The 15,314-nt window shown below is 35.2% G+C and overlaps 1 protein-coding gene across 2 annotated transcripts in view; it reads left to right on the top strand.

Moving 5' to 3' along the window:
* The window catches only part of abcb4 (ATP binding cassette subfamily B member 4), a 28,334-nt gene that overhangs the window by 240 nt on the left and 12,780 nt on the right, over positions 1-15,314 (top strand). Inside the window, 19 exon segments of one of the 2 annotated variants that reach the window (NM_001316714.1) lie at positions 391-534; positions 812-881; positions 1,569-1,737; positions 1,826-1,877; positions 1,979-2,170; positions 2,255-2,426; positions 3,576-3,700; positions 3,971-4,142; positions 4,348-4,461; positions 7,282-7,392; positions 7,477-7,602; positions 7,908-8,111; positions 8,189-8,359; positions 8,686-8,847; positions 11,305-11,466; positions 13,127-13,270; positions 13,372-13,476; positions 14,762-14,839; positions 14,944-15,027. In NM_001316714.1, coding sequence (NP_001303643.1) covers positions 473-534; positions 812-881; positions 1,569-1,737; positions 1,826-1,877; positions 1,979-2,170; positions 2,255-2,426; positions 3,576-3,700; positions 3,971-4,142; positions 4,348-4,461; positions 7,282-7,392; positions 7,477-7,602; positions 7,908-8,111; positions 8,189-8,359; positions 8,686-8,847; positions 11,305-11,466; positions 13,127-13,270; positions 13,372-13,476; positions 14,762-14,839; positions 14,944-15,027 — 2,475 coding nt within the window. In that variant the 5' untranslated portion in view covers positions 391-472. 2 annotated transcript variants of the gene reach the window in all.

Genomic DNA, 15,314 nt, shown 5'->3' with positions numbered 1-15,314 from the left:
CGAACAAAATTCGTAATTGCTTCATAACATTGATGTTGATATCTGGGAGAATTGTTTGATAGTGGTTTGAGAGTCGGTAAACATTATTTAAAGCGACAGAAGCAACAGGATTCATTTCTAAATTCTTTAATACTGCTTTACTTTAAAAGCACACAGTAGTTCAACGTGGGAGTGACAAAGTTCATAAATGTAACGTTAATACTCTGAACTCTTATGCCGTAAAGTTATAAATGAAGTGGATTTTAAATATTGTTTACATTAGGTAAATTGGATCGTCTGTTTATGCTAGCAGGTTAACTTACATCTGTATTTATCTGTCAACTCAAAATAGGAGAGTTTTTAGTGTCCGTAATTGTACAGTGTGTTATACTGTGCTCTTATGTAACACAGCACAAAACCACCTGCCCCATCCAGACCATTAAATCCAGATTAACACCCACCCGGACTATCAGCATCTGAGATAACAGCAAACATGGGCAAGAAATCCAAACTCAAAGTGTCAAGTGACAAAAAAGAAGAGAATGGAGATGTAAGGTAAGTGACTCTTCTGTTATATACCAAGGAAGTTTGTGTTGATTTTTTTGTCATTTTAAAAGACCTTTGTCTGTAGTAATAGTTCATAGTAATACATTTGTTTAAGCTGGTTTATTGCTGGATTCATGTCCTGTCATATTAGTTTTCTCACGAAAGAAGTTGATCATTTATCTGTGTTAAACAATGTTAACAATGTAGCTGTAAAAAAAAATCTGAATCATTATTATTTCATTTTATTATTAAATCTAATGTTTTTTTTAAACATATTTCCTTCTAGCGGTGAGAAAAATGGAAAGGAAGAGAAGGAGGAAAAGGAAAAGTTGGAGATGGTGGGACCGATAGAATTAGTGAGTTGAATATTGCAGTATTAATACTGTAACTTTTTTGTAACACATTAATATTTCTCTATCATAAAGGTCAATACACAAAACTGTATAAGAAATACTGAAGGAAGGCTTAGCTATAACTAACCGTGGATGGTTTATATCATAGAGATTTACATTAGATATCACCTATGCTGTTGTTGTCTATTGGAAGGAATGCATCAATAGAGCCACCATTTTAGTACAGGGTATCGCTTCTTTGAAATCAATGTGGTACCAAGGTGTGGTGGAGCACTGGCCCTCCGGAGCCATAGATATGTAAACATATATCTATGATCGGGAGTTTTCCCAGTGGTCAGTATGCAAATATTTTTTTTAAATTACAGAAATTATAATTTTACATCACTTTTCTACATCGATGGATAAGTGACTGCACGGACATTGCCGACAAAGAGCATGTGTTTGTGTGAATAGAAAAGTGTTTTGTCAAATGTGAAATGTGCAGCATAACAGTCCGGCATCTTCAGATTAGCTTTAATCTTCTTGACTAGTGCGGTTGAATGAGATTTATCCTGGGAGCACTGTACTAATGTGGCGGCGGTATTGACGCATGCTCAGGGCTCATATGTGATATCTAGTGTATATATCTATGGGTTTATATAAATAAAACTTAACCTAACCTGTACTAAGAGAAGTGTGTCTTTGTGTTAGTTTCGATATGCAGATAGTATCGACATTTTACTGATGATGCTTGGCTTAATCATGTCCATGGCCAATGGGGCAGTTCTTCCTCTCATGGTAATTGTATTTGGAGACATGACGGACAGCTTTGTGGATGATACATTGTTGGACAATTTGAAGAACATTACCCTCCCACCTAGTGAGTGATTTTTTTTTTTTTTTTTGTATGCCTCATCGCTGTCCTATTAATTCTCAAATTACAATACATTCCTTCATTTATTTTCTAGACTTCACCTTTCCAGAGACCAGTAATATTACTTTGGGGGAGAAGATGACAACGTTAGACAACTTTTCTTTTTATTGAAACACTGCAGTTTTCATATTTAATGTTTAAATCTTAGTCTTTTATAGTGTATGATAGTCTCCCTTTTCCTTCTCAGACATGCTATATACTACAGCATCATGGGATTTGTGGTCTTGGTGGCGGCATATATGCAGGTGGCCTTTTGGACTCTTGCGGCAGGACGTCAGGTGAAGAAACTTAGAAAGATATTCTTCCACTCCATCATGAAACAGGAGATCGGCTGGTTTGATGTCAACGAGACGGGACAACTCAACACACGCCTTACAGAGTACGTCATGCAGTTAGATTGATGAGCCTACATGTTATTCACAGTGGCGAATGCTTACATTTCACTCTTATTTTTCCTCTCCAGTGATGTTTACAAAATAAATGAAGGCATTGGGGATAAGCTTGGCATGCTGATTCAGAATCTCACTACTTTTATTGTTGGCATTATCATTGGCTTTGCTAAAGGCTGGAAGCTGACCCTCGTCATCCTCGCTGTTAGCCCGTTACTCGGTATCTCAGCCGCTGTCATCGGAAAGGTAAGATTAAAAGGAACATGGAGAGAAACAGTTTTAATATTTTTATGACTGCTGTAAGCTGCTGATTCACATGGGTCCCCTTAATACAATACGTTACGGTATGGTACGTCAGTTGTACCACAAACAAACACAAAAGACATTTCTTTTTACACCAGAAGTTTTAAAAGGAAAGTTCATCCAAAATGAAAATTCTGTCATCATTTACTCTCCCTTCAAAGGTGAAAACCTGTAACCATTGACTTCCAAAGTTTTTTTTTCCTAATATGGAAGTCAATGGGTACCAGCTAACGTTTTGTTTTTCAAAATATTGTTTTTTGTGTTCAACAAAAGAAACGCATAAACCCAAAATCTGAATTTAAATATAGACTTAAAGAACATTTATCAGAGTACTACATGACTATTTTAGCTCCCCTTTGAGGGGGGAACTTCAATGCTATGTGGAAACTTCACATAAACAGTTTTGCATCTGAACTCTTCATATATAAATTGCTTCACGAAAATATATTGCTTCACGAAGCAATCTCAGACACAATGCACTCAATGGAGTGAGTGACGTCACTGTGACGGGTAGGGTTAGGGGTGGGGTTAGGTGAGCGCATTAAAAATCAAAAAGCTCAGATCGCACTGCACCAGCCCCCCCCCCCAATCCTGTTTAACGGAGATATGTTTTTTTTAACACATTTCTAATCATGATAGTTTTAATAACAAATTTTAAATAACTAATTTATTTTTTCCTAAGTGACATTGACAGGCTTAACTAGGTAAATTAGGTTAACTAGGCAGGTTAGGGTAATTAGGCAAGTTATTGTACAATGAAGGTTTGTTCTGTAGATTATAAAAAAATATTGCTTAAAATGGCTAATAATTATGACCTTAAAACTGTTTAAAAAAAATTAAATTAATTAAAATTAAAACTGCTTTTATTCTAGCCAACATAAAACAAATAAGACTTTCTCCAGAAGAAAAAATATTATCAGACATAGTGAACATTTCCTTGCTCTGTTAAACATCACTTGGGAAATATTTAAAAAAGAAAAAAAATCAAAGGGGGACTAATAATTCTGACTTCAACTTTATATATTAAAGAGTATTATGAACTAAAATGATAATGAATGTAAGAAAAGTAACTTTATAACCTTGCCTTATTAGGTGATGACAACATTCACGTCGAAGGAGCAGACGGCCTATGCGAAGGCTGGAGCAGTGGCAGAGGAAGTGCTGTCATCCATCAGAACCGTCTTTGCCTTTGGTGGACAGAAGAAAGAGATCAAGAGGTGTGATTGAAAGTTATCTTGCATCTAAATTTGAACACTATTTATTCATTCATTCATTTTCTTTTTGGCTTAGTCCCTATGGTAATCTGGTGTCGTTATAAACACCATTTAATCATTTGGTAAATTATCTTAGAACTATAAATGCTGGACAGCAAGAGCTTAATTTTAGCACATTGTAGTCTGGCTGTGAGAGTGTTAGCCTGTTGTTGTCCAATAAGATGAATTGGAAAAGCATGGGGAATAACAGCCTATTTTTGTGTTTTTCACAAGGTATCACAAAAACTTAGAGGATGCTAAGAACGTTGGAGTAAGGAAGGCCATAACTGTGAACATTGCTATGGGCTTCACATTCTTCATGATCTACATGTCCTATGCACTGGCCTTTTGGTACGGCAGCACTCTTATCCTGGGTGGGGAATATACGATTGGCATGCTTTTGACGGTGAGTATAAAGCAAGGATATTTCCGATACACAACCTCAGAAACTCCCACAGTCACATTGGTCCAGGATTTGGTGTTGTGTCAAATGTTGTAGGTGAAAGAAAATCCTTATTAATAGCATGTGGTTATGTTTTCTTTATGGGAGCAGATTATTAAATAGCCACGAGTCTGTTTCACAAGTGCATTTTCTATTCTTCTTTTTTTAGATTTTCTTCGCTGTCCTAATTGGAGCTTTTGGCCTCGGTCAAACGTCTCCAAACATACAGACCTTCTCCAGTGCTAGAGGAGCCGCCCATAAAGTTTTCCAGATCATTGATCACGTGAGTGAACACACTGTTAGCTAATCATAAATGAGTACAGGATATTATATTATATAATGTTGGAAGAAAAAACTGTTGTCGAAAGTTCAACAATATAATTGTTCCACATGATATTACAATTTCACTTTCCGCATTAAATAATTAAACACATTAAAGAATTAAACTTACAGTAGCATTGACTATTCCGCTAACACTTTCTTTTCCTAACTGTAGTACTGTGATCTATTAGCTGCCAAACTCTTGTTTACATGTCAAGTCATGTTTAGATTGAATTTTCCTATGGTAAATCTCATGACAATGTGCGGATGCCTTTTAAAACGACTTTAAGGCATAAGCATATCCAGGGTCCCTATATAGTCATAAAAAAGTTTTTCTGTTGAGTCATATTAAAATTGGAGGCCATTTTGTACAGAAATACTTCATGATTGTGCCTATAGTACTATTCAGTTGATTTTCTAATATTTTAAACGAAGTCTACTATTCTCACCAAGACCAGTGTTGGAAAAAGTTACTTTTGAAAGTAATGTATTTCAGTATTGAGTTACTCCCCCCAAAATAACCGGTTGCATTATTTAGTTACTTTTTACTGGAAAGGGTAACACTTTATTTTGATGGTCCACTTGAGTGTTAGTAGACTGTCTGCTTAATATCTGTTGATACTGCTCCTTCAGCAGATATTTAATTGACTGTAAGAAACTTTGCAAGTACATGTCAACTTACACTAACCCCAACCCTAATCCCAACCTGACAGGCTATTTATAATCTAATGAGAATTAGTTGGCAGGTAGATACAATGTAACTTAAATTCAACAAATGGACCATCAAAATAAAGTGTGACTCTGGAAAGTAATGTGTTCCGTTACTTTTCTTACCTGGCTGAGGCTTTTTTAGGAGCTGTACACTGTACAACCTACATCTTCATTCATCTTTAAAGAAACACATCGTTCTGCCATCTTGGTTTCTGTCTGTTTCTGCATTCTCTCATCGAGTGCATGACTACATAATTTAAATATCATAAAATATTTTTAATTCAACAATTTATTTTTTTAAAGTGAATTAATTAAACTAAACAGGACTGTGGAGGAAACCAGAGCACCCGGAGGAAACCCGCGTAAACACGGGGAGAACATGCAAACTCCACAAAGAAATACCAACTGAGCCAGCCGGGGCTCGAACTAGTGACTACCCACTGCGCCACAGTGACACCCTTATGTATACATCAGGGTTAATACGGTCATGGAAAACCTGGAAAAGTCATGGAATTTTGACATGGCATTTTTCAGGCCTGGAAAGGTTTAGTAAAAACAGAAAAATCCACAAGGTTTTGTAAATGTCATGGAAATTACATTTACATTTAGTCATTTAGCAGACATTTCTGTCTGCGATCGCACTAAAGCTTGTGCTTGCAAAATACTTTCATATGGCACTGCCAAAAGGGGCGGAGTTAAACAATATGATTAGACATTAATAAAAGTGAGCGATTGCTCCATATTTTAAATTTCTTATTTTAAATGATGTTCTATTGGTCTATCACCTGATGTGATTTCGCAGGTAAGAATTCACCAAGCTTGAACTTTCGAATGCAAACTTGAATGCAAAATGTAAACTTGTCACACATATTCTTGGTCTGCCGCATTCGCATGCCTATGAATTGAAGTCTATTAAGCGAAAAGTGCAGTGTGATCGCGGCTTTAAATTAGAAGTAGTTTTACCTAAGATTACTAGTTTAACAAGCTATTAAGATTATCTAAAATTAGTTTGACAAATGTCTGCATATTGGAATGGAGCTTAGTTTTTACTTTTTTTCTTTTCTTGGCCAAAACATGCTCTCACATTATTAGTGCTGTGTAAGCATCTATTTTACATAGATATAAAAATAAACTGAAAGTATTGTGTGTTTTATGATATGCTGTAAAAAATGTTAACATTTCTTATGATTTACCATATGTAGACATTACATGGAATATTAAGTCATACAAATTGACTTGAAAGTCTTGAAAAAGTTATGGAATTTTTGTAGTAAAAATGTGTATGAACCCTGATACATATAAATTGTTAATAACTATACTATCTTTGCGATCCAAAATAAGTTTTCCTTATTTTACATACTTCAAAGTTTTTATTCTTAAAAATATCTATTCTTTAATAGCAAAGAGTACAGAAAATGTACACAAATATGCAGCTGGCGTACAAAGGGAAATCATTTGCAGCCATTTATCTAAAAACGATCTATGCAATCATAAATAAGTGAAAAAGAGGTGCACCATTGGTCAAAGGGGTGGGGTGTTTTATTTGTGAAGCTTATTGTATTGTTTCCTGACTTTGTTGTACTATAGCTCCATATATATTCTGGTAATTTGTACATACTTTCAGGTGTCCTGGACTGTACATTTTTAACATCTGTTCAGTATCCAAGAAGGAAAAGTCTGGACAATTAAAAGACACACATGCACACATGCAAGCACTGAACTTGTCTTTATTTAGACTCAGATGGTCCAGTTTAAACAAACACCACACACACGGTGGACAGGCAGCGGCTTTGAGATAAAGTCCAGAGACAAAAAGGTGCGCACAAATAATCCAGAGCCAAGTTGCATAACTTCCTGTCATTGTTTTAGCAGCATGAAATATGGCCAGGTCTCAGGATCAGAGTTGTTTCCCTGCTGAGATCCAATGAATAGAATACCACAGGGGGTCGTTTGTCTCTGCATTAGTGCAATTAGTGTGCTATTGATGTCTATTAGTCTGAATAAGGTTTGATTTGTGAACTTAATTCGTTGCTGGAAAATAAAATATGAAAAAAATTGTTCTTATCAACAGGAACCCAAGATTAACAGTTTCTCTGAGGAAGGATACAAACTTGACGTCGTTAAAGGAAACATTGAGTTCAAAAACATTAATTTCAGATACCCCTCGCGAGATGATGTTAAGGTAGGTCCATCAAATTGTTATTTTATGTATATTTGAACAGGATGACAACAGAATGAAATCTGTGTCTCTGGTTTGGCTGTGTAGGTCCTGAATGGCATGAATCTTAAAGTCATGAGTGGACAGACCATTGCTTTAGTGGGCAGCAGTGGGTGTGGAAAAAGCACAACAATCCAGCTGCTGCAACGCTTCTACGACCCACAGGAAGGGAGCGTAAGTACAAAGAGAGACAGAGACGTGCACACTCTTTGACCTCCCTGTCTTAATCTAAGGCTCCATTTACAGTGATGCATTTTATTTTTATAAAGGTTAATCATCCAGCATTATAGAACAGGTCTCCGTCCACACTACACCACTGAAAACATTCATCACATGACCATACATGCACTCTGACAACAGCATTTTTGAAAACTGTGGGGTAGTGTGGATGGAAGTGAAAACTGTAGCAGAAGTTTTAAGTGCGTTAAAACTAAAACGTATTAATGTAAATGGGGCCTAACTTTTCTCTAACCCTTCAGGTTTCTATAGATGGTCATGATATTCGCTCTCTGAATGTGAGAGGTCTGCGAGAACTGATTGGCGTGGTCAGTCAAGAACCAGTGCTGTTTGCCACAACAATTGCCGAAAACATCCGCTACGGCCGGCAAGACGTCACCCAGGATGAGATTGAGCAGGCTGCACGTGAAGCCAATGCCTACAACTTCATCATGAAGCTCCCTGATGTAGGCTTCTAATTTGATTACCCTGATAACAAAGATTGATTGGATCTAGTCTAACCAATATCTCTGGTCATTTTCAGAAATTTGAGACGCTGGTTGGAGACAGGGGAACCCAGATGAGTGGCGGACAAAAGCAGCGTATTGCTATTGCACGAGCACTTGTGCGCAACCCAAAAATCCTTCTTCTCGACGAGGCTACCTCTGCCCTGGATGCAGAGAGTGAGACTATTGTGCAAGCAGCTCTAGATAAGGTAACAAAGAATATTTTCGTGTTCGTTTTTCTATACTATATATATATATATATATATATATATATATATATATATATATATATATATATATATATATATATATATATTTCCCAGAGATGGGTTGCGGCTGGAAGGGCATCCGCTGCGTAAAATACTTGCTGGATAAGTTGGTGGTTCATTCCGCTGTGGCGACCCCGGATTAATAAAGGGACTAAGCCGACAAAAAAATGAATGAATGAATATATATATATATATATATATATATATATATATATATATATATATATATATATATATATATGTTGTTTTTTTTTTCATCTGAACAGGTGAGGCTGGGAAGGACCACCATAGTTGTGGCTCACCGACTCTCTACTATTCGAAATGCTGATGTCATCGCTGGTTTCCAGAATGGTGAAATAGTAGAACTGGGCACGCATGATGAACTGATGGAAAGGAAAGGAATCTACCACTCTCTGGTTAATATGCAGGTTAGAAACCCACTGTTCAGACATGAATCATTTGCAGCTAGTACTCTGTAATGTTTTCAAAACTACCGGACATGAGACCATTCATTGCTGTCATAATAAAAACTCTCATTTCCCGATAACATTTGAGCTCTTTTGACTGGGTTCTTAAAACAATACTGACTGTCTATTGTGTTCATGCACAGATATGACTGTGATTATGGCTGGACTATATCGTGAGAAAATTCTCATATCATAATATAAGTCATCTCATGTCCTGATAATGATATATTTATCACGATATAGGACCATTTTTGTAAATTCAGTCAATAAAAAGTTTATATATGAAGAGTTTAGATGCAAAAACCTCTAAGCACCGTCTGAAATTTGCTTTATAATTTGTGTTTTTCCAAGCCTTCTGTTTATGTTAAGGTATTTTACTTTAAAAGCAATGAAAATAACCTATTCTTTGCACTAAGAGGAAAAAAAATTTTTTAAAAACCAATTTTGGGACAAAATTATTTGCCCCTTTAAGCTAATTTTTTTTACGATAGACTACAGAACAAACCATCATTATACAATAACTTGCCTAATTACCCTAACCTGCCTAGTTCACCTTATTAACCTAGTTAAGCCTTTAAATGTCACTTTAAGCTGTATAGAAGTGTCTTGAAAAATATCAAGTAAAATACTATTTACTGTCATCATGACAAAGATAAAATAAATCAGTTATTAGAAATAGGTTTCTAAAACTATTATGCTTAGAAAATGTGCTGAAACAATCTTCCCTCCATTAAACAGAAATTGGGGAAAAAAATAAACAGGGGCGCTAATAAGTCAGGGGGGCTAATAATTCTGACTTCAACTGTATATATATATATATATATATATATATATATATATATATATATATATATATATATATATATATATATATATATATATATATATATATATGTATATGTATAAATTGCACTCATATATATGATAAAAAAATATGAAAAATTATTACCGTAAACAATGTATTTTTTAACACCACAGCATCAACAATAGAGCATAATAGGAAATGACAGACTTTTTTCTCCATACAGTATATAGTTTTAAAAGTCAGCTAATCACTCGTATGCAGTATCTGCTCATAGACTGATCCTCTGATAGACATGACTTTCAAATGCTCTTGTGTTTGTGTCAGTGTAAGCACTTGGACGAGGCCAATCAACTGCCTTTAACAATTCTCTCAGCATCACTGTCATGTCAGCAGTCAATTCATGTTTTTTCTGTACCAACTGGTTTTGCATTTGGTTATTTTGACAAAACTGTGACGTATGGCATTCTGTTCTTGGATGACCTGATTTTCAAGCCTTAAAATCCTTTACTGGCTCTTTTCACTTCTATAAATGTTTTATTTCGTTCCTGTTCCTTTACTAGTTAGTAAGGTCAAAAGCAGCCCTCTTGACATCTCATTAAGACCGTCAGTGATTTGGTTCATCACAGCAACCAGAAGTCATTCATGCTCTACAAGATTTGTCTATTTGAGGCAGCATGAGTAATGCTGGCTGTCAAAATATGTTGAGCTGATAGCAAAGCTGTTTCATGCCAAGTTAGGATGTTGTAGTCAAGTAGCAGCTAACAGTACAGTGACTTGACGACTTCCAGTTACTGCAGATTGAATTTGTTTTACTGTGAACAACTCTTAAAACATACATAAAGAGACCTTATGGATTGCATCTATCTGGATTTGAGTGAATGAGATACATTGACCAAATCAAAAAAATTTGTTTTACTTTAGGCTATCCATGATGTAATGTTTTTGTTTGTTTCAGTGCAGCATTATATTCAAGCTGTGGTCTTTTGTGGTTGATAAAAATCAAGTCAACAGTGAAATGCGCTTAAAGAGTCAAAAATCATCAACAAGTAAACCAAAATAAAATGTTCAGCCTGTGCACAAATTAAAATTGAGTTAATATTTCAGCAGTATCTAACACTATCTGTTTGTTCTCTGGTAAACAATCAGGGTTCTCAGCAGTCATGGATTTGTTTGGAATATTATGCAATTTTAAAAGGGATATTCTTTAAATATTTATCGTGGAGCCGTTGGAATATCAGAGATTTCTGTTTGTCGCTTAATATTTTTGTTTCCATTGATCAAATTGTAATTTTTCTTCACCATATTTTTTATCACATTGTTTTATATGTCGATTATGTTTAGGATCTTTTTGAGTTCCATTTTATTTCCTGCCACCACACAAACAGTCAGTACCTCTGATTTATTTATTAATTTTCAAAATCTGGGGTAATTTATCCATTACTGTTCTCATGGTGCCATTAAAGTCCTACAAAATTATATTCAGGGTAAAACACAAAAGTCAGAGAATTTGACATTTGCCTTAAAGTGAGAAGCTTGAACAGTGCGTGATAAAACAGGAAATGTGTTTAGAATGCAAAGAAGGTATATTTCTAGGTTTTGTGTTTGAATTACAGATGTTTAAAAGCACAGAGGTAGCAGAGGAGGACAGTGAGGAGATGACTATGGATGAGAAGAGTCCTTCAGTCAGCTCTATGAATGAACGCACACTCTTTAGACAGAAATCCAGAAGTGGCTCCGAAAAAGAGCTGAAGGAAGAAGAGAAACCGACAGAGGAAGTAAGAGACACAAAGTACCTACGTTTTATTTGATAGATTGACTAATTTGCTTATTTCCTTAGAATTCTTTTTAATTTGCTTACAAACACACACACACACACACATGTTGGTACTGGTGGTTTTGCTGTAAATCTCCACAGGCTTAATGTATGTTATACAATTAAAATTGCTTGTTATATGGCCCTACATTACCCCTACTTCTAAAACCAATCCAGTTTGTATATAAAAACCCCATTAAATATAATTTGGAACCCTTTTTTATTACAGTACAAGTACATGAGGCATGTTCACATAAGTCACTGTCTGTAATAGTGTACAACTACACTCTCTAGCCACTTTATTAGGTACACCTGTTTAACTGCTCATTAATGCAAATTTCTAATCAACTAATCACATGGCAGTTACTCAATGCATTTAAGCATGTAGACATGGTCAAGACAATCTGCTGCAAACCAAGCATCAGAATGGGGAGAAAGGGAATTTAAGTGACTTTGAATGTGGCATGGTTTTGGGTGCCAGACTGGCTGGTCTGAGTATTTCAGAAACTGCTAATCTACCTGGATTTTCACGCACAACCATATTTAGGGTTAACAGAGAATGGTCTGAAAAAGAGAAAATATCCAGTAAGCAGCTGTTCTGTGGGCACAAATGCCTTTTTGATGCCAGAGGTCAAAAAAGAAGGGCCAGACTGGTTCCAGCTGATAGAAAGGCAAGAGTATCTGCAGATACTAAATGCGCAACTCTGAGACAAATGGGTTACAGCAGCAGAAGACCACAAAAGGTGCCACTCCTGTCAGCTAGGAACAGGAAACTGAGGCTACAATTTGCAAAGGCTCACCTGAAGATTGAAAAAATGTTGCCTGGTCTGATGAGTCTCGATTTCTGCTGCAACATTCAGATGGTAGGGTCAGAATTTGGTACACTTTGGGCCTTTTAGTAACAATTTAGAATTGTGTCAATGCCACTGCCTACCTGAGTCGCTGACCATGTTCATCCTTTTATGACCACTGTGTACCCATCTTCTAATGCTTACCTCCAGTAGGATAACGCACCATGTTATAAAGTGCAAATCATCTCAGACTGTTTTATTTATTTATTTATTTTTTTAACATGACAATGAGTTCACTGTACTCAACTGGCCACCACAGTCAACAGAACTCAATCCAATAGAGCACCTTTGAGTTGCAGCAAATGTGCAGTAACCACATTATACTATCATGTCAATATGGACCAAAATCTCTGATGAATATTTCCAGTACTTTTGTATCTATGCCATGAAGGATTAAGGCAATTCTGAAGGCAAAAGGGGTTCCAACCCCAGTACTAGTAAGGTGTACCTAATAAAGTGGCCAGTGAGTGTATGTCATACCCATGTGATTTTACAAAAAACTGTCCTTTTAAGCAATAAGTTAATAATAATATTTTAAATTAAAAAATATATATATAATAATAAAAAATAATATATATTTTTTTTTAAATGTGGAAACAGACATGAGTATTATTTTAACTTAAACCTAATGTTTAGCTTGAATTATTATTATTATTATTATTATTATTATTATTATTCCAGTTTAAGGAACTTCAAGGTTATGATTAAATATTTTGAACGAGATTCTTTTTCATAACTGTTAGGATTTGTTCACTCTTTTCTTCTCTGCAGGAAAAGGTTCCAAACGTTTCGTTCCTGACTGTCCTGAAACTAAATTATCCTGAATGGCCATACATGGTGGTCGGAATTCTCTGTGCCACCATCAACGGAGGCATGCAGCCTGCTTTTGCTGTCATCTTCTCTAAAATCATTGCAGTATGTTGCGCATAACGAGAGATCAATAATACCATCAAAATAATGACATCATTGAGACATCATCATTCCTTATAGTATTTTGTTGTTTTCTTCCTCTTCAGGTGTTTGCTGAGCCGGATCAGAATCTCGTGCGGCAGAGGTGTGACCTCTACTCTCTGCTGTTTGCTGGCATTGGAGTTTTGTCCTTTTTCACTCTTTTCTTACAGGTTTGTTTCATGTTATTACACATAGCACTTGATAAAAACACTCTATATACAGACATTAAGCCACTTAGGTGTCATCTAGATAACCATCTGATACAAAATTTTAATCTGAGATGTAAAAGGCTGATTTATATGGATGCACATGAAAAGATTTTGTCCTGAAAACATACATGTAAGGTGCATCTTGTACATTTAGTGGTGGTAAAAAGTACATGTGATCTGATCTCTCTTATCTAAAAGCTGAGGACTGTTGTGAAATACCGCTTTGTAAGCGCCAAAGAAAAGCAGACAAGTCTGTCAATTATTTGCTGGGTGAAACTACCAATGTTAAAGATTCAGAAATGCCAAAAGAATGCTTTTTTTTTTTTTTTGGTTTGTTTAATTTCAGATGTATTTTTTATTTCAGTAATATTTCAGCAGAAAATATGTAGTTCTTTTAAATATTATAATAGTATTTAAAACAACACAAAATATTTTATTGGAAATAAAATAAAATATAATATAATATAATATAATATAATATAATATAATATAATATAATATAATATAATATAATATAATATAATATAATATAATATAATATATGTTTCTTGAGCAAGAAATCTGCATATTATAGTGTCTTTGAAGAATCATAATATGATGTAAATATCAGAAAATATCAACCACATGACATGTATGTTGTATTAGCTGAAATGAAGATAATATGTATATATTTTTAAACAATGTATAAATCAGTGTTATGATAAGGGACATCTATGATAAAAATCATTTTTGTAAGGTGTTTGAACAGAACTGTGTGTAGGTATAGTGTGTCCACAGTCATATAAGAGTGACATAAGCACAATAAGTCTTATTTTTGACGTTAAAATTTGATCCAAATCCTGTCCCATGACTCATTGTTGCAACTCCACAACACATACTTTAAATAATAATTACTGGGAAAGTTCTTACTGTAGTATTTCTCACTAACATTACGTGAGATCTGCTTCCTTCATGTTAGTCACTGTGCTGTTTATCCGACTCAGCCTTTGACAGACACGTGGAAACGGTGGGCGGAGAGAACTAGCAGTAAAGGCACCGTCTACAAAAACAACTGCTTTGTTTTCAGAGCAGATAATTGCAATATTCTGAAAGCTGTAATAAATAATCTGATGGGTGTTTTGAGCTGAAACTTTCCAGACACATTCTGGAGACACAAAAGACTTATCTTAAATCTTGAAAAAGGGGTAAAATAAGTGTCAATTTCAGATATTTTTCTCTATTTAGTTTTATTGCTGTCTTTTTCTAGGGTTTCTGTTTTGGCAAAGCTGGCGAGCTTCTGACTATGCGACTGAGGTTTAAAGCCTTCAATGCAATGATGAGACAGGTGAGAGCACAATAGACTCATCGTCTCAAGGTTAACCACAATGATGCTATAATTAGATGTGTATTGATGGAGAGTAGCATGACACCTGTCTGTGTGTATTGTAGGACCTGGCCTGGTATGACGATACCAAGAACAGCGTGGGTGCGCTGACCACCAGACTGGCTGCGGATACTGCTCAAGTGCAGGGCGTAAGTTTTACCAAAGTCTCTCACTGAAAAAAAATTATTCAGAGATGATTCCTTGGATTTACTATTTTTTTTACGTTAAGTGGTTGTAAACAATTTATTTGTGTTGAATTTAAACAAACCAATTAAGTTGAACATTATTAAACTTAATTTGTTTGTTTAATTCAACACAAATAGTTTGCAACAGTTCTGCATGCAACACTTTTTTCAGTGCTTTAAGGAACAAAAAAGTGTATTAAGTATTATTTTATTATATTAATATATTTTAATCATAATTTCTATTAATATAT

Source organism: Danio rerio, chromosome 16, assembly GCF_052040795.2.
Source record: "Danio rerio strain M-AB ecotype USA chromosome 16, GRCz13ab, whole genome shotgun sequence".
Classification (NCBI taxonomy): Eukaryota; Metazoa; Chordata; class Actinopteri; order Cypriniformes; family Danionidae; genus Danio; species Danio rerio.
The sequence above is the reverse complement of the archived record's forward strand: the minus strand, read 5'-3'. Positions and strand labels throughout refer to the sequence as shown.